The 18940-nt window shown below is 37.1% G+C and overlaps 2 protein-coding genes across 3 annotated transcripts; one reads left to right on the forward strand and one right to left on the reverse strand.

Annotated features, from left to right (window-relative positions):
* The first annotated feature begins 583 nt into the window (after positions 1-583).
* Positions 584-8727, forward strand: LOC142607003 (uncharacterized). Its single transcript, XM_075778408.1, has 3 exons — positions 584-725; positions 865-5291; positions 8381-8727. Exon 2 carries the CDS (start codon positions 1011-1013, stop codon positions 5277-5279), a length of 4269 nt encoding a protein of 1422 aa, XP_075634523.1. The 5' UTR covers positions 584-725; positions 865-1010; the 3' UTR covers positions 5280-5291; positions 8381-8727.
* A 2083-nt stretch (positions 8728-10810) lies between these two features.
* LOC142607685 (kinesin-like protein KIN-5D) lies at positions 10811-18260 on the reverse strand. Of its 2 annotated transcripts, none has more exons than XM_075779273.1 (23): positions 18038-18260; positions 17208-17414; positions 16977-17106; positions 16456-16611; positions 15893-16369; positions 15545-15642; positions 15281-15437; positions 15074-15143; positions 14890-14966; positions 14731-14784; positions 14563-14643; positions 14341-14452; positions 13790-13876; positions 13525-13700; positions 13280-13441; positions 13087-13194; positions 12835-12993; positions 12656-12739; positions 12317-12522; positions 12101-12202; positions 11909-12018; positions 11657-11808; positions 10811-11337 (listed from the first exon to the last, which is right to left on the reverse strand). In XM_075779273.1, exons 2-23 carry the CDS (start codon positions 17378-17380, stop codon positions 11116-11118), a joined length of 3153 nt encoding a protein of 1050 aa, XP_075635388.1. In that variant the 5' UTR covers positions 17381-17414; positions 18038-18260; the 3' UTR covers positions 10811-11115. The 2 variants fall into 2 exon arrangements, with proteins under 2 accessions (XP_075635388.1, XP_075635389.1); XM_075779274.1 differs by having other exon boundaries at positions 17208-17451; positions 18038-18204.
* Positions 18261-18940: the final 680 nt, after the last annotated feature.

Raw genomic sequence — 18940 nt, forward strand, 5'->3', positions numbered from 1 at the left:
CGTGGTATAATGTTGACTTTTATAGTAATATTATTATTTTTGGTCATAAATAGAATACCTGCTATGCTGATATGATTCCTTCCCGCTAATATATCTCACAAGACAAAACGACGTCGCGGTTGATAGACCGCTTAAAGCTAGCGAGTTTGACTAGCGGCGATCTGGGAAGTAATGTGGGAATGAAGCCCAAAAAAAATAAACAAAAATAACAAAACCAGGCCCAACCAGCCAGAAGTGAGCGAGTCAGAGTCAGACTCACAACGGTCTCTTCCACGAACTCGCTCGGCTCGACTCACTGAGTCGTCTTCTCTGTCTATCTCTCTCTTTCACACACACACACTAACACTAACACTAACACAAACCAAAACCCTTTTCCACTCTCTTTCTCTCTCAATCTCTCTGCGCACACACACACACGTCTCCTTTCTCTCTCTCTCTCTCTCTCTATTACCCCCTTCTGAGCCCTTTTTCGTCATTTTGCTCAGCCTCGCGATCATACGGCCCACCTCCCTCCACGTCACCTTCGTCTTCTTCATCCTCTGCCACTGCGACCCTCCTTTCTCTCTCCCTCTCTATTTATAACCGCCTCGTCCTCTTAGGGTTTCACAGACTCACCCAAATTCTCTCTCGCTCTCTCTCTCTCTCAAAAAATTTCTCGTTGCGACCTCGACACCTTCGATGCCGTTAATTTCGCCGTAGAAGAAGCTCTTCGAATCGCGAATGAGGTACTTTTCGATCCAATCCAATTCTTCTTAGTTTTTTTTTTTTTTTTTTTAATGATTCGAATTTCATTCTTTGTAATTAGTCACGAATTATAGGACGAATTGGCTTTAATTTTAAGGTTTTTGATATTGTTGTTGTTAGGGTTTTGAAATTGGCTCTGTGTTGGATTAAGATTGGGGATTTTTGGAAATTGCGTTAATTTGGAGCTGTAGTTGCTTCTGGTTTTAGTTTGGGGGAGGGGGGCGTTGGGATTTTTGTACGTGTGTGTGTGTGGTTGTTAATGTTTCATGGCGATTGAGAAGAATAACTTTAAGGGATCGAGGTTTGATCCCGAGTTTTCGCCTGGTAGTAGGGAGAGTATGTCCAGTGATGAGGACGAGCATCAGCGCCGTAGCTCAGCTGTGGAATCAGATGATGATGATGATGAATTTGATGATGCTGATTCTGGGGCAGGGTCTGATGACTGTGATTTGTTGGAATTGGGAGAAACCGGGGCAGAGTTTTGCCGTGTTGGGAATCAGAATTGTAATATTCCATTGGAGCTGTATGATCTTCCGGGTTTGGAGGATATATTGTCAATGGATGTATGGAATGAGTGCTTGACTGAGGAAGAGAGGTTAAGCCTAACAAATTTTTTGCCTGACATGGACCAGGAGACGTATATGATTACGCTAAAAGAGCTTTTCACGGGTTCCAGTTTGCATTTTGGGAGCCCCATTAAGAAGTTGTTTGATATGTTGAAGGGAGGGTTGTGTGAGCCAAGGGTAGCTCTTTACCGGGAAGGTTGGAATTTCATTCAGAAGCGGCAACACTACCATCATTTGAGGAAGTACCAGAACAATATGGTTGTTAATCTTTGCCAGATAAGGGATGCTTGGTTTAATTGTAGAGGATACAGTATCGATGAGAGGCTTCGTGTTTTGAATATTATGAAAAGCCAAAAAAGTTTGATGTCTGAGAAGATGGAATATGTGCAGTCTGACTCGTCGGAAAGAGAGTCAGGTGAACATTTGTGGAGCAGAAAGAGCAAGGACAGGTCCCAGAGAATGGGTAACCAATCTGCATATGGAGTGGGCTCAAATTTGGACATTCCTTCTCGAGGACGGTTGATGGGTTTGGATCCAGAAAATTATGGAAAGCAGAATCCTAAAGGTATACTGAAGCTTGCTGGGTCGAAGCTGCCTTTGGCAAAGGATTTAGTTGGCCACCATCCTTCTGTTTACCCTGGTTTGGATATGAATTCTGGGCCGTATGGTTCAGCAGCAGCTCTTCCTCGTCAGAATAAGGCTGCAGGACTCAAGACAAGGGATCATATGAAAGGTCTTGATGACATTGATGTTTACCCTGGTTTGGATATGAATTCTGGGCCATATAGTTCAGCAGCAGCTCTTCCTCGTCAGAATAAGGCTGCAGGACTCAAGGCAAGGGATCAGATGAAAGGTCTTGATGATGTTGAAGAAATCACATATGGAATGAGCGTCCAACGGGATCGAAGTGTCTCACGTGGTAGTGGGATGGAGAAATCTGGAATTTTGAAAGTGGGAAAAAAGCATGGCCTTTCAAGAGGTGATGATTTAGCCACTGACAATTTTATGGGTCTGCCTATTTCTTCAAAGGGTGATTTACCAGGCTATGGTAGGAACAGGAATTCAAGTAAGGTGTTCACAAAGCCTCCTAATATGAAGACTTCCTATGACACTGTCAAAAAGTCTAAGTATCCTGAAAATGTTCAGCAATTTGCAGTTGGGGATCAGATGAAGTTGTTGAAAGGCCGCGAGCTGCAGCTGGGATCGAAAGGTAATAGAGCTGACTCATCAGATCGTGGTGAACCTCATTGGCATAAGAGGACTCATGGGGAAGGTTTTTCTGTGGATTCATTGCATAAACTTGATGATTGGGATATCAGGGGTAAGAAACGGAAGCCAGGGAGGGAGTCCCCTGATCTGAATTACAAATCCTATAGGGCTTCCTCACCACAGATGAATGACAGATTTTTTCTGACTGAATTGAGAGCAAAATCATTAAAAGAGAAGATGAAAGGTAATTTTGTACAGAATGGAGTTCCAGACTTGGCAGGGGTGAAAAGCAATAGAATGTTTATTAAAAGTGAAGACACAGAATCAGACTCATCAGAATTTGATGATGATGAGGATAGCAATCCTTTGTTGAGGAGCAAGTCAGCTTTCCCTGGTGGTGGTATGGAAGGTTCTCAATCTAAGTTATTGCAGTCTAGTCTAGATGCTAAAAAGGCCAAGTTTGTTAAGAAGGATATGAAAGTGAATGCTCGGGATCTTGAAGGAATTGCACATCCCCTGAAAAAGATGGGTGGTTTTGGTGATCATGGGCATGTGCCAGGAGTAGATAACCACACTTTAAAGAAGAAGGGTAAAATGCGAGATAGCAGTCCCTTGCATGATTCCACTGGTAGAGTATTGGGAGACAGCTATGCTTTACGCTTGGGTAAGTTTAATGATGATGGTGATAGGAAACAAATACACAAATTGGGCAAGAATGGCAAGTTGCATGGGGAACCTGGTGAAAGGTTACATGTGTCCTCATTGAAGACCTACCCTTCTGAGAAAAAGCAGAAAGGGGATGTAGGCCGTGACTATTCTGCGCCTCAGTCAATTTATTTGCGTAACAATGTTGCTGACGAGGAGGATGATGCACTTGAAAGAAGATTATTGGTGGATGGTTATGGGCAGGGTAGGTTTGGGAAGAAAGGACAGAGTAAAGAAGGTCATGTCAGTAATCGTAATGGAAGATCTGAGGCTCCATTAATAGTTTGCAATGCAGTGACAAAAAAGAGGAAAGGAAAGGTGGATGTGACAGACGTGGATGGCAGAGATGAAGATGATGATCTGCAGTTTGACATTATGCAGCAAATTGATGATTCCATTCCTTTGAAGAAAAAGGCAAAAAAGAAACTGGACCAAGGTTCTGTTAGTTCAGACATGGAAAACTCTGAGCCACCTGTTACAGAAATGGGAGCAGTAGAGATGGAGCTGGAAACCAAACCACAGAAAAAACAATTCACACCGATTACACCTACAGTTCATACTGGCTTCTCATTTTCTATTATACACCTTCTCTCTGCAGTTCGCTTGGCAATGATTACTCCACTTCCAGAAGATTTGGAGGTTGGCAAACCTAGGGAGGAGCAGGATAAAAAGCATGAGGACAGTGTTAATGGGGTTCCTTCTCAGGAGAAGGTGGATGTCAATGTCTCAGAACCTGCTGGGCAAGGGAATGTGCCTTCTCTTACTGTTCAGGAGATTGTTGACCGCATCAGGTCAAACCCTGGAGATCCTTGTATACTTGAGACGCAAGAGCCACTTCAGGATTTGGTGAGAGGAATTCTAAAGATATTTTCATCCAAAACAGCACCTTTAGGAGCAAAAGGTTGGAAGGCGCTTGCAATCTATGAAAAATCTACAAAGAGTTGGTCCTGGATTGGCCCAGTTTCTCAGGGTTCATCAGATCATGAGACCATTGAGGAGTTGACATCTCCTGAAGCTTGGGGTCTTCCTCACAGAATGCTTGTCAAGTTGGTTGATTCTTTTGCTAACTGGCTGAAAAGTGGTCAGGAGACCCTTCAACAAATAGGAAGTCTCCCTGCACCACCTCTGGCATTGATGCAGTTCAACCTGGATGAGAAAGAAAGGTTCAGGGACCTCAGAGCTCAAAAGAGTCTTAACACCATTAGCGCAAGCTCTGAAGAAGTGCGAACTTATTTCCGTAAGGAGGAAGTTCTAAGGTATTCAATTCCTGACAGGGCCTTTTCTTACACGGCAGCTGATGGAAAAAAATCTATTGTAGCTCCTTTGAGGAGGTGCGGTGGTAAGCCTACATCAAAAGCTCGAGACCATTTTATGCTGAAACGTGATCGACCACCACATGTTACAATTCTTTGTCTTGTGAGAGATGCAGCTGCCAGATTGCCCGGAAGTATTGGCACTCGAGCAGATGTTTGCACATTAATAAGAGATTCTCAATATATTGTTGAAGATGTGTCTGATTCACAAGTTAATCAAGTTGTTAGTGGAGCCTTGGACCGTTTGCACTATGAGCGTGATCCTTGTGTGCAATTTGATGGGGAAAGGAAATTATGGGTTTATTTACATAGGGAAAGAGAAGAAGAAGATTTTGAAGATGACGGTACTTCATCTACGAAGAAATGGAAGAGGCAAAAAAAAGATGCTGCTGAGCAATCAGACCAAGGGGCAGTTACCGTGGCTTATCATGGGGCTGGGGAACCTGGATATGATTTGTGCTCTGATCTTAACGTAGAGCCATCTTGTATTGATAATGATAAGGAAACAGAACTTGTACATGATGATGTCAGACAAAATGTGGAGGACAATGTTGATATAAATCATGGTTCTGAGCACAGTGACACACATCAGGCTCCTCCAATGGTTTGGGAGACTATTGACTTAAATCCTATGCAAGAAAACAAATTGCTCTGTCAAGAAAATTCCACAAATGAAGATTTTGATGATGAAACATTTGGGAGAGAACGGCCAGTTGGACTTGTAACTGCAAGTATAGTGTGAGGAATTCTTCAGGTAGTTTTTATATCACAATTTGTCTCTGGAATGCTTTTGCACTCTTGTATTTGTCCATGCCTCGAAGCCATGTGATTTTTTTTGTATATTCCAAATTGAATGATTTGTTTACATGATGTTTTCATTTTTCTTGAAGCCTGTCATTATCTTTTTAGTCTGTCATATGGTTCTGTGTGGAATAAAATTGTTGCATAATAATGAGGTCATAGGACTCTTTATGAGATTCTGGGTTCTTCAAAGCATTATATTTAATTATCATCACTGGTGCACCATAGGTAATGAATGCTTCCACTTCCACATTGACAATTCAGATAGCTTTGGGTTTCAAAATTAAATCAGTATTTTTTTTTCCCCTTTTGGGGTTAGTTAATCTCAGTTTATTGCACAATGGAAAAGTACCTTGGGTCCAAACCAATCCCCACCATGCTCCTCACCTTCTCTACCCTATAACGTGGTGCCTCCTTAATGCTAATGAGCCCTAGCTCAAATTCTGAAAAGTATGATGACTTCTGCTAATTTGGTCAAAATGACATTGTCGTCTTTAGCCTAGCAAAATTAGTCATTGTCCTCTTTGGCCTAGCAATATTAGTCATTATCCTCTTTGGCCTAGCAAAATTCGTTGTTAGCTTGGTTTAGTTGGAATGCTAAGATAATATTAAGCTTATGGGGAGATTTGAATCCAGCTGAGGCATCACCTCCTTCAGAATATACCACTAGAATATTAGCATCTCCAAATGACACTGACATCCTTTCAGATTTATATGCACTCATTTCCTCTTTTCTGATGTTTTATGTGGAAAATAAGTATATGGATTTATCAATTTAAGGTGTAAGGACCACTGTAGGGGCAAAATAGGTAGAAAAAGGAAGATACAGTTGCATGTGTTTAATGAGAGCAATAAGTGCTACCTAAGTTGCAAAACCTAGCTATACTTATAGGTTAGTTTTAAACCAAAGATCTTGAAAGATTTCAAAATCATTTCTGGAATTACAAGGGAGGATAAGCACGGAAACCTAAGGGTATGTTTGGTTGGAGTGAAAAGTGGGTGATAGGAAAATAAAGAAGAGAAAAGTGAGGAGAAAATGGTTGAAGTGGTTGTTTGGTTGGGAGGGGAGAGGGGAGAGAAAACTGGTGGGGTCTGGGTGTTTACTCCCGGGCCCACCAAAAATCAATCTTCCCAAATTGGGGAGATTATAGGAGAGAAAACAAGGAGCTTGCTCCTTGTTGCTTTTGGACAAATATACCCCAGCATACATTTTGGACGTCTGGGCTTTTGGCTTCTTTTTTTTTTTTGGCATTTTTCTAGACGTTGTCTTCTTCTTCTTTCTTTTGTCTTTTTCTGGATGTTGCCTTCTTTTCCCTCCCCCCCCCCCCCCCTTTTTTTTTTGTCTCTTTTCTCTTCAGTTTTGTTGGTTTTTGTTTTTGTTTGTCTTTTTTTAGAAAACAGTTTTGGATTAATTTCTTAACCTTTTGTATTTTATTTTTTTCATTTTAATGAAATGCCCATCTATACACAATTTTTTTTTAAGTATATAATGTGTTACTTTTTGTTTTATTTAATAGGGATATTATGGTAAATTTATACCAACTCTATTTTCAATCCTCTCATTTTTCATCTTAACCAAATAACAAAGTCTTCCATCCCTCCACTTTTCTATCCTCCCAACCAAACAGAAATGAAAGAAACTAAAATTTTTTTTATCAACCAAACAGACCCTAAGAGTGCTTTGTATCTGCTGATTTTGAAATGTTGGGCTATCAGTTGTTTGTAGTTATTTGTTACAATTTGAAAACAGAGATTGTTTGCATAAGTAGTATATTACTGAATCTGTGTTTTGTTGGGCAGTGGTGGTTGTTCCTCCTGTTGGCACTGGAATTTTGCTTTATAATCTATCTTGGTACATTTTGCAATAAAATTTGATACCAATAGAGATTTTACTTATGCATCCTGTTTGTGTATGTTATGTTATGTTCTTTTCTCTGATATTGAATAGAAAGTCGATAGATGTACAAAAAACTCCTTAAAAAAATTTCTATTTGCCAATAAGTTGCCATCATTTGTGTACATTAAAATTCTTTAGTTGTGTTCAAGGACAAAAAAAGAACAAGAAAATTAGAATTTAGGTGTGAACATTCCACCACTTGCATTTAAAAAAGGGCTCTTTTTACTCATCAAAAACAGAAAAGAAAAAAGGGAGGGCTCTTTTCAGCGTTCTTTGGTCACAATATCATGAGGTTTTCGTTGGTTATTTCTGCTGACTTCAGTGTGTCACCAAGAAACACTTGAAATTTGGTTTGAAGCTCCTGAGAGAAAATTAGAATTCAAGTGTGAACATTCCACCACTTGCATTTGAAAAAGGGCTCACTAATCAAAAACAAGAAAAGAAAAGGAAGGGCTCCTTTCAGCGTTCATGATTTCTTTTTGGTCATAATATCATTAGGTTTTCATTGGTTATTTCTGCTGACTTCTGAGCGTGTCACCAAGAAACACTTGAAATTTGGTTTGAAGCTCCTGAATGCTGGTTCATTTTGGTAAAGGCTAGCGCTCTTTTTTATCTTTTATTTTATTTTTTATAAAAAAAAAATCATTTTTGGGTTTTTTTTTTTTGTATGTTTCATTGTGGTTATCAATGATCTTGTATCTCACAGTGACTGAAACCCCTCCAATGTGGTTGGATATAACATGTGAAGGCTTCAAATGGTTCAATTTTTCTTTGATGAAAATCTGCCATTCAGAGGTGGAGTGACCTATGATGATATGAATAATTGGTGTTAGGTCATCATTCATTATATCATAGATTGATTGTATTGTGATCTGGAACATCATCCTTATATTAACTGGAAAGGCATGGGGTGATGACTTGAAAGAGGCATGTATATGGATTTGATGATATGAATAATTGTGTGTTAGATCATCATTCATTTCATCATAGATTGATTGAAGGCCATTGAAAAGATGTTTCTTGGTGCATATTGTTCACTTATTATGAGTAGAAAGTTAAAATCTGATTTTTGCAATCCACTTGCTTGACCCATAAATTTGGGGTGTACTTGCGATCTGACTCGGATGTTTTAATTTTCTTTGCAGGCTTTGTGGTTTACGTGCGCTAGATGGCCTGGTCAAGGCGTGTCTTATACATTGAAGCTTGTTACCTGTATATTGATGCCATCGGGAAATGTAGAATAGAAAGTTGATCTTGTTTGAGGCCATTGAATATGTTCAGGGCAGGTGGATATCTATAATGCTTCTGCATCCTATAAATAATGCCTTTTTGTCCTAATATCCATATCATTTGAAATATAGGTTCATTTTGAATACTTCAGCTGAGCGAAGTGGAGAATTTGGTATTGTGTAGTGTGACAGCACAATATTTTATCCGCATGTACATATGGTTTAGATAAGGTTAAATTGGTAGTTTCTCTTGATCAGAACACCCCAACCCCTTAAAATAGAAAGAGATATTGGAAGGAAGAAAAAGGGTAGGAATGTCTCGGTAATGCTGTTATTTCTCACATTTTGCAGGGGCTTTGGGCTGGCATGTAGAATCTGTTAAAACTGAAATTTTGACCTACAACGTTGAAAGCTCTTTACTCTATAATAAAAGTAATGAATTGAAATAAATGCTCGTACTTTTTTCTAACTTTCAAGTTTCAATAAGTTTAGATACACAATAAATCTAACTGATAGCAGGGTATTGGTATACAATAAAAAGAAAAGGTAACAAATGCTCGACGTTGGTTTAGCAATTATTTTAAAAAATATTTTATGAAAAAGTTTTTTTTTTTTTTTTTTTTTTCATAGAAATAGTATTAAAACTTTTATGAAATGGTTTACTAACAGATGTCTTAAGAGTACTCCGTTAATCGGACTTTATAAAAATAATCTTAGTGGTAATTTTATGTGCACCAGAACCATTGTAATGTACTATGGATTACTTTTGGCCACGTGTTTGCAACGATTCAATGCACCAGAGGCATTGATTAAGATTGAGTTTTATACATTAATTAAGGGAGTTTGTTTATTTGCTTTTGTTACATTTCGATATATTTAAGTCGATTAAGTATATATTGATAGTTAATTGAAATATTTAGGTTGAAATCTGAAAGAAAGAAAATATTGATAGTTAATTGAATTAATTAGAATGAAATCTGAAAGATAATTTTTGTCATCACTTGCGTCAAAAAGTTTATTTAGCAATAGTTGCAAATAGTTACAGTTTTGTTTTTGTTTTTCAATTAAAAAGCATTCGTGAATGATATGTACAGTAGGACTTATAAATAGTACCAAAAAATGCAATGAGGTCCGTGAATAGTAGCAAAAATAAGTTGAATAGTAAAATAAGATGACAACTTACATCAATCTAAACGCACATTTAATTAAAACATTACAACTAAAGCATTAATTTTTACGGTAAACTAACCAAATATCTTATTGGTGAAGCTAATATGACAGGGGCATAGACTTGAGTATTCCATGATTTAGTATTGATAAAACTTCCATATAATCGTTTTATAAATTGTTGGTCAAACTAGGTTACTTATTCAAGTAAACTGGGTTACCCATTCAAGTTCAACCCACTAACTCCTATAGTTTAAGGGTGACAATATTTTACATGAATTACATTAACCGGTTTAATAAAAAGTTTATTTGAGTTTGACACGTGAAATCTATTCTAACCGTTTGACCTATTTAATTGAAGGTCAATTTTACTAATTTACCTTTCAAAATTTATGGTTGTAATAATGTTTTAATTGTTGATGACTTTGGGAACTAATTGTATACTTATACATTCTATAAATATGAAAATTGCTAACAAGTTATTCATGTTTCGATATGTGTTAACATATATATATATATATATATATATATATATATATATATATATGACATATTTATCAAATGAGTGATGTCAAGTTATTTCTACCTTAACACGACACGTTTATTAAACGAATTATGTGAATCATGTCAACTTGTTTATTAGATAACTCATGTGTGCGGGTCAAGAGGTCATGTTTATGTTGAATTATATATTTGAATAATCATAATTTGACACATCACACATGTAAAACACAAACGACTACCCCTACTAATATAGCTTCACTTTCTTAAAAGGGAAAGGTCTATATAAACACTAGATGAGGTGTGGTTACAAATGAATATGTATGTATTGTCATCCATCCATCTCACTGGTTTCAGGGAGAGCTTGACTGTTCTTGAGCTGGGGGGGGGGTGTATCCCAAGGCCTCATGCCTGCTGTATGTAATCTTTGACATTTAGGGACTATAGCCAACCTTGTAGAACATCATTACTAATGTCAATGTTCCTGAGAAACCTGACAACTTTCATCAAATGTTCTAAAACACAATGTTAAAATGTGTTATAGGCCAATTTTGTTTCTTTGAAAGTTCTATGATGGCCAGAAATTTAAATAGGCGGGAAGAAGTTACGTTTTACAGGCTAAGCATATTTCCTAGGCTATCTTTAACAGGAGGTTCTCAAATATCAGTCGAGACGAAATTATTGAACACTAAAACCTTTTAACACAAACACTCAAAAACATCCTCACCAATACTTCAGTGGTAGTAGTTATAAGCAGGGAACTTCAATGAACCGACTTCCCCACAAAATGACAAAAATGAGAAACAAAAAACAAAAATTATCTACTATATATTTCTGCGCCCACAATGATTTTCATTTTTTACCCCTCTTCTTCCGGAAAAACAATTAACAAATAAGATAGGTGAGAGACCGAGAGTACATATTTGCACCATATGTTATGTACACAATTTCTTCGTACCACTAATTATTTGGTTCCGCTCTCCTTAGTTAATAGCAGTGAGAGGAACTCTGGAATCTCTTACGGACTGGGCAGCCTCGTACACCCCAATATGTTTTACATCTCCATTTGCTAGCCTTGCAGATTTTGCATCCCAAAATGCCTTCAACAATTCCTCAAAAGAAGGGGTTCTGAGTTCTTCAATGGATGCTACACTTGGTAGATTGAATGACCTCTTTCTCGGTGTTGAACAAGATGGTTCGTCCACCTATCATAGGGTTGAAATCTTGTTAAAGAACAAGTATATGTCTGGGTTTCTGGATGATAGTTCTATTTCCACATCCATTACATTTGAGAAAAAAAAAGGATTCTTGAGCATTCTTCCATTGTTGTGTCAATACAAGGGTTGTGAAGATGAGAATGTCCATTTAATTTTCTTAACTAGGAACAATTAGATGATGCCTTTATAAGTTTTCTTCTCTCTCTCTTGCATTTTGTCATGTTGATGTGTAATAGGACAGTATTAAAACAAGCCATAATATTAAAACAAGGAACGCATCATACTAAAAAGCCTCCAATAATCTTACCGTGTATTCATGCAGAAGGCAAATCCCTGCGTTTTCAGTTATCTCTACGATCTTGTGGTAATGACCTCCCTTTAGTTCCCTTAAATCCCCGCAACAAGGAACTATCATAGAATTTAGATTTCCACATGCATCATGGTCAAGTTGTAGTGAATCTGCAAGTTTTTGATTCATAGTTTGATAAAACTTTTCAAGAATCTACCAACACAAACTTCAAATCTATGTAATAACGTGCATGTAAAATTAGATACTGACGGTCAATGGATGAAAGCAGATCCTTGTTAGCAATGTCCACATCTTCTAACGCAGTTGACACTGCAGAAGAAAACCGTGCACGTAGGATTTGATTGGCTTCCCTTCCTCTCCTGATTGAAAAGGAAAAACTGAAATGAGCAATATTGAACAAAGATTCAGAGCAATTGTATCGGGAAGTATATAAGTACATACCTAACAATGGAATCCACCGAAGCAACATTGCTCTTTTCTAGACCAAGCAAGGATTCTTGAGCATTCTTCCATTGTTGTGCACCCAAGTTCGCCTTCTTCAAACTGCAAAATTTTGGTAGCCATAAGTTCAGGGCATATACTAGAAAATAATTTAAGGAGACCAAACCATGCCAAGACCAAACGTGTTATCTATTATCATCTCATTGTAGCCCATACCAATTCTGAAGAGCCTCTTCTAGGTCTTTCTTTCCACATTCCACAGCAGAAGTATCCTCAACGTAGTGAGATTCTGTTTTTTCCATGTGAATTGTCCATTCAGCTTTAACAGAAGAAGTGGAATCTTGCATAGTCGACATTTCTTGTTGTAGTTTGTTGGTTCTGCTGGTTGCACTCTCTCGAAGATCATTTACTGCCATTTGGACCTATGGAAATACAGAGAGTTACTAATCAAAGCTAAATTTAAGTTACCACTAATTTACAAAAAAAACCTCATTTAAAGATGAACAATATGAATGCAATGAAGAGAATATTTAGCAGTTTAATAACAAGAGGTACCAATTGTTTCTTCCTAGCATTTGAACTTGCAAGCAGTTCAGCAACTTTCTCCAACAATTGCCTTTCTTCATTAGCAGCGCATTCCTAAGAGTATTTTGAAAAAAAAAAAAAAAAATTTAATACAAAAGTTCAAGGCTTTTATCATGATCCATCCAACTTAAATAGAGAACTGCGACCACCTCAAACTTCTTTTCAAGATCAGACAATTTCTCATCATTGACTGTTTGTGCTTCTTCCACAATTTGGGTCAAGTTAGACGCATGCATGTCCAGAGTCTGGAAGAAGTTGACAGTTATTTTAGAAACTGATCTTGCAGTTTCTACTGCCCTTGCATGTGCCTGTAACAGGTAACAGATAGAAGCATTTGTTCAACAAAAGTAATCATAATCGAAACACCTCTAATATGAAGTCCAAAAATACAACTTACGAACCTCACGCTGCTGTTGTGCATAAGCAGATAGCTTCTCCTCTTGCTTGTGAAGACTGCTTTGAAGATCATTTAGTAGTGCATCAGCTTCTGAAGCAATTCCTTTGAAGAGCTGAATCACATATACATGAAGTCAAACACAGATAAAAAAGGAGAGATAAAATTCAATAAAAGTACTATTAAAGAAGGTAACTTACATCTTCAAGGGCTGATGAATGCTTAGAAACTTCAGAATTCAGGTTACCAAAAGTTGATTGAGAATTTACTTCAAGCTCCCCAGTTATATCATCCAAAGCTTTAACACCAGAACCATACATAGTTTTCAACTTTCCCAGCCTTCCTCTAAGTTCTTCAGTAGCCTTCAAGTATAACAAAAGAAAAAAATTAAGTGGATTGACATCCAACCTGAAGAACACACGTAATCATCTAGCTTGGATTGTACCTCTACTTTTGTTGATACAAAGGACTGCATATCTTCCTCCATGTCCTTCAGTTGCTGCTCTTGTTGAGTCACAGAAGCTGCCACGGTCTTGTGCAAGATTTCAAGCTGTTGAGTTAATTGGGACTGGAATTTCTGGATAAGAATTCTATTTCCATCTTCAATTTTATCCTTGCGCTCTGAAAAATCAACCATGATCAGCAATAAATCACCTCTAGATTGGGTTGACAATACCCAAAACAAGTTGAATTTCCAAAATGATACAAACCAATTTTGGCAAATAAATTGGACACATCTGATGCAGCATTCTCTAGCTCTGCTCGAAGCTCAAATGATCGCTCAACAAGTGCCTTCTCTGAAAATTAATAGTGGATACAAATATCATCAATCACATGAAGATGAATCCAAAGAACCATAAATTTCAAGCTACAAAAGCAAATACAAATATGAACAAAGTGTAGGACAATTAAGGCCATTTGATGCATCAGATATAAACACAAATGAAAGACTTTGAAGTTTATATATATATATATATATATTTTTTTTGGATTACAAATGCATGAGGCTTTCAAATGTTCATTGGATATGTCGTTACTTATCAGTGTATGAACAAAACTATAAAATTCTGGTTAGAATTAATTGCCCAAAGTTTTCTCCATGCTCATCTCCAAGATGCTTTATCTTTTTAATCAATAAACTTCAAGATAGATATTAGGCAGAAAGTAGAGATACTTGCTAAAAAATTAAGCAGAAAGCAAAAAAAGTGCCATATGTAAACTAAATTTTTTTTCTAGAGTACAAGAATGACACTTTGCTCACCAGATTTGAGGAGATTGAAAATGAGAAATTCCTTTTCTTTTATTGTTGCATTTGCCTGTCTGTGCTTTTCCTCAAGATCAAAAAGTGAATGCTCCGTTTCCTCGAGCTTTTTCTGAAGTCACATACAACAGAGAGAACTTAAGTTTGTGCACAACATGGGAGCAGAAGAATAAGTAAACAAAAAATGTAAGGCCTGTACTTAACCACCCAAATATATTATACCTCAGTTTTTTCAAGTTTATCACTCAATTCTTCTGTCAAAAGTTGCTGAGAACTGTAAAGTTCTTGAAGTTCCATCAGATGCTGGTAAAAAATCAGAACATAATTATTTTCATTCAAACGTAGCAACCTGGAGAGAACTGTGAGGAAAAACATCTCAATGGAATGTACCTTGTCCTTCGAATCAGAATCAAGTTCCATTCGCTCTATTTTTTCAGCCATTGCCTAGGGTAAAAGAGAGATTAACAAATATTAACAACACTTCCGATTCACAGTAAAACTCAGAAACAAAAATTATTCCATGATCCAATTTTATGGAAATAGCTGAACCTTCTTCTCTGCTTCTTCATTAAGATAACGGTCTCGTGGAATGTAGATCCCATTCTTCTCTCTTGCAGCATATACCTCTAATGGAACACAAAGAAACATGTCATATAATTTACTTAACAGAAATCAACAATCCAATGCACATGCGTGCACACATACACACAGAACAATCTAAGTGGTAGTCAACCTTGCTTCAGCCGGTCAATTTCAGAGTACAGATCCTTGATCAATGCAGATTTCATCATTTTCTGATTGATCTGAAATAATAACCAAATGCAAATCATTATGGATGTTACAAAGAAAGGAACTCAAATCAACAATATGAGAAACAGATTTACACTAAAAGAGGATTGACAATACACACACACACACACACAGTGAAACACCTACTGACCTCAGGTTTATTCTTGATATTCTTGGCACGGTGTGCATAATCTAGGGTGCTGAGCGTTTCTTCCAAACAATGAATGGAGGGTGAAATTGTAGCGATGATGCATGTCTTCGTTTTCCCTCCCAAGGAATCCCTCAATAACCTTGTTAGTTTGCTATCCCTGATATTCCAAGCACCATATAGCAATTAAACTTACTTTCTGGGTTTGTATAAAGAACCAGGAGACAGGAGGACACCTATTAAATAGTTATACATAGTAGTTCTTACCTATATGGAACATGACCAGAGTGTTCAACTAGTGCATTAATAACTCGACCCAGGGTAAGCAAGCTTTTATTAATCTCCCCGGCTTCCCTCGCTCTACCCTGCAGGTTACAATTTCTTTACAATCAAATACAAAAGGTAAGAGTATGTGTCTGTTAAAGCATTATAAGGATTACATAAAAAGCCAAAGCACAGTTTTTTTTTTGTATAAAAATATGTGCAATACAATCTTTCAGTCAGAGACTCAGAATAAAACATAAGACGTACTCACAATATGATGCATCTGCTCTAAATAGTTACATAATTTCATGAGCTTAAGTTGAATATACATTATTTCTATTCAGGTCATACCTCTCTAGCACCAGAACGTGAAATATTCTCAGAACCCGCAAGGTCAACAAGGTTCAGCTTCCCGCATTTAATCATCTCTTCTCCCTCTGGTGTACACTCCTTAATGTGAATTGTGATTGAAAATATTGAGTGAGAACGACTGCTTTGTTTGTTAAGAAGAGTTTCAGCTGTACGCCTTTTTGCAGAACCTTTCTCCAAGATTTTGTAAATTTCATTCGCAGTACATACTATCTCTTCTTCCAAGCCTCTCACAAATACACCCCCTTTTCCATCTTCCATTAAAGCTATGGGTTTCTTAGACTTGTCATCTATGAATTTAGAAGTTTCTTCTGGGGCCAAAAGATCTGTTATTTCCTCATTGTACAGCTCTAAAAATGTAACTTTCATGCTATATTCAGCATTCTGAGCTTCTAATATATCAAAAATTTGCTTAACCGCTCTTGGGATAACACCCGCATCATTAGGAAACTCCCCATTCTACAAAAAGCAACAAATTTATCAGCAACAAATACAATTGAAAGCAGAGACAAATACATATAAATTCAATCGGTATTAAACAAAACCTTTTTTCTTGCTCCTCCTTCCATTGTATATGTTTTCCCAGTTCCTGTCTGACCATACGCAAAGATAGTACAGTTATAGCCCTCAAGTACTTCATTCACAATCGGAGACACAGACTGTTCATACAGTTCCTTCTGTTGGGAGTTCGGACCAAAGACCTAAACCAAATTATCCAACATTACAATCACTTCCACAAAGTCACAACAAATAGCACAAAAATCATTCAATAAACTTAAATTCTGTCAATTTGGCACATAAAACCGGGAACTGAACACAAAAGCAATATTATCACAACTTTCAAATTTACACAATTTTGAAGAACACAAAAACAAACAAAACCCACAAACTCCTATCCTTAAACAAGTCTAGAGCTCAACCATTCCACTTATTTGAGGTACATTTTCCTAGGATTTCAGCATCAACAACAAAATGAAACACAAAGAACTTCATAAAAAAAAATCACTATCTTGCACAACCGTACTACACATTCCAAAAGAAACAAACAAAATTAAGCATAGCAAACCTTGTCAAAGGCGAATGTTCTATCAATCTGCTTGTTGGCTATATTCTGAATCGCGCAAACTTCCCTTCTATTCTCATTACAAGAAATCACGACCGGCGTATGGACCCTCAACTCATCATCACTCAATGGCCTAAAATTAGCAAAATCCAAAACACCAAAAATCAAAGACTCCGAAATCAAAACCAAACCTAAGTTAAAAAATCAGCCGAATTTAGAAACTCGAAAACTCACCTGCAACGCACAAGAACCTGCACATTGACACCTTTTTCTCTGTCATTCTTGGTGCTGGAATTGGAATCGCCAGATCGCAGATCTCGCGCCGCCTTATCGCTCGACCGCGGAGTCTGTGCCGGCGATAGTGATACTAATCCTCCTCTTCTCTGCTGTGACTGTGTGGAATCCATGGTGTTATCGTAGTTCCTAAGTCTCAGACCTTTCCTGAATCGGTCAGAACTCACTGAGTCAATCAGTATAACTGAAAATTGAAAATTCTTTCTAAATTAAGCCAATTTATCATGAATCGGAACTTTTCACCGAACAATCAGAGACAGAGTATGCGAAAATTTTTATTTTTTTAAAAAAAATGGAAATGAAAATAAAATGTAGTGAAAAGTACAGTGTGAAAAGAAAAAATTGAAGGAATTTCGATTGGTAAAAGATAGTTGAGACTTGAGAGAGGTACACAGTTGTTGAATCTAACGGTGAAATCGACTCGGCACCAAGAAAAGTTTTTAACTCGCTGAGTTGACTCAACTCATAGTTCCCTGCTAACTCCGTCAATGATCAAATCACACTCTCGCAAAACTCACTCACGCAATACACACAGATTGACCAATAATTGCGCAACGAACTTTTTTTTTTTTATTTATAAAAAATAAATAAATAAATGAAAGATTGAATGTGTAAAAATCGCAGCGTGAAATTTGGTTTGACTAAAGAGAAAAAAGAAAATACAGAGAGGGACAAAAATGGATGAGTCCGAGTTGGATCGAAAATGAGCGATCGGGAAACTAAATCACAAGGAAGTGAAATCGGAAACGAAAATGGAAACTGAAACTTACAGTAAAAGTTTCAACTGCCGGTATTTCAAGAACTTCGAGTGCGGTACAAATGGCGACGATTCTTTTACAGCGAGAGAGAGAGAGAGAGAGAAAGTGAATCAGTGAATTTGGGTGGTTCTCAAAGATTTTAATAAAGCAGAGAGAGAGAGAGAGAGATTTGGAAATGTGAGAGCGAAGAGAGAGACAGTACTGTGTGAGTGAGAGAGTGTTGTTTGGATGAGCTGAGGGAAAGAGAGAGAGAAAATAAATTAAAATATTTAAATATTTAAAAATAAATAAATAAAATATTAAAAATGAACGAGACGTTACGTGGCGTTAGAGAGAGAACTGAGAAGAGGACGGCACGGACGGCTGGGGTTAACGACTTAACGGCGTTAAGGAGATCCGTTTCATTGGAATTTTTTCCGACCGTTATAAAAGGACAAAAGGTAATTAAAAGCTTTTTTTTTGAAATCAGATAAACCGAATCTGTGTCGGAACTTGGCCCCCTGCTCTCTCAGATATTACGAGATTAGCCAATGGTATTAACAAGATTAGTTATTAATATTTGAATTTTTGAGTGTTTATTTAAAACTTGTGTGTGTTAATTTAAAAAAAATTGAGCCGCTGGTCGCTGGCTCTAATCAATATGTGAATAACAGTGGGGCCCTTTACAAAAATTTGAAACATATAATAATAATGCCATATAAAATGTATGGATTACATTTTTGTTCCCTTTTTTCTAATAATCCTTATGTAGAAATTTAAAATGTAAGTTCAAACTCACATTTTTACATTTTAAACAATATTACACATATTTTCACACACTTTTTCATCCACACGTATTTTAAAAAACTACAAAAATTTCATCTCAAACTACAAAAATCTCATCTCAAACTACTCTACCAAATAAACCTTTCAAGT

The sequence above is a fragment of the Castanea sativa genome, chromosome 8, assembly GCF_040712315.1.
Source record: "Castanea sativa cultivar Marrone di Chiusa Pesio chromosome 8, ASM4071231v1".
NCBI lineage: Eukaryota > Viridiplantae > Streptophyta > Magnoliopsida > Fagales > Fagaceae > Castanea > Castanea sativa.

Bases quoted from the DNA above. Each gene is read 5' to 3' on its own strand.
- LOC142607003 (XM_075778408.1), top strand. From the start codon at position 1,011: ATGGCGATTGAGAAGAATAACTTTAAGGGATCGAGGTTTGATCCCGAG.
- LOC142607685 (XM_075779273.1), bottom strand. From the start codon at position 17,380: ATGGATTCCACACAGTCACAGCAGAGAAGAGGAGGATTAGTATCACTA. The intron at 16,612-16,976 runs GTTTGCTATGCT...AATTTGGTTTAG, and splicing joins GAACATTCGCCTTTGACAAG to GTCTTTGGTCCGAACTCCCA. The intron at 12,740-12,834 runs GTGGTCGCAGTT...AAATACTCTTAG, and splicing joins ATCTTGAAAAGAAGTTTGAG to GAATGCGCTGCTAATGAAGA.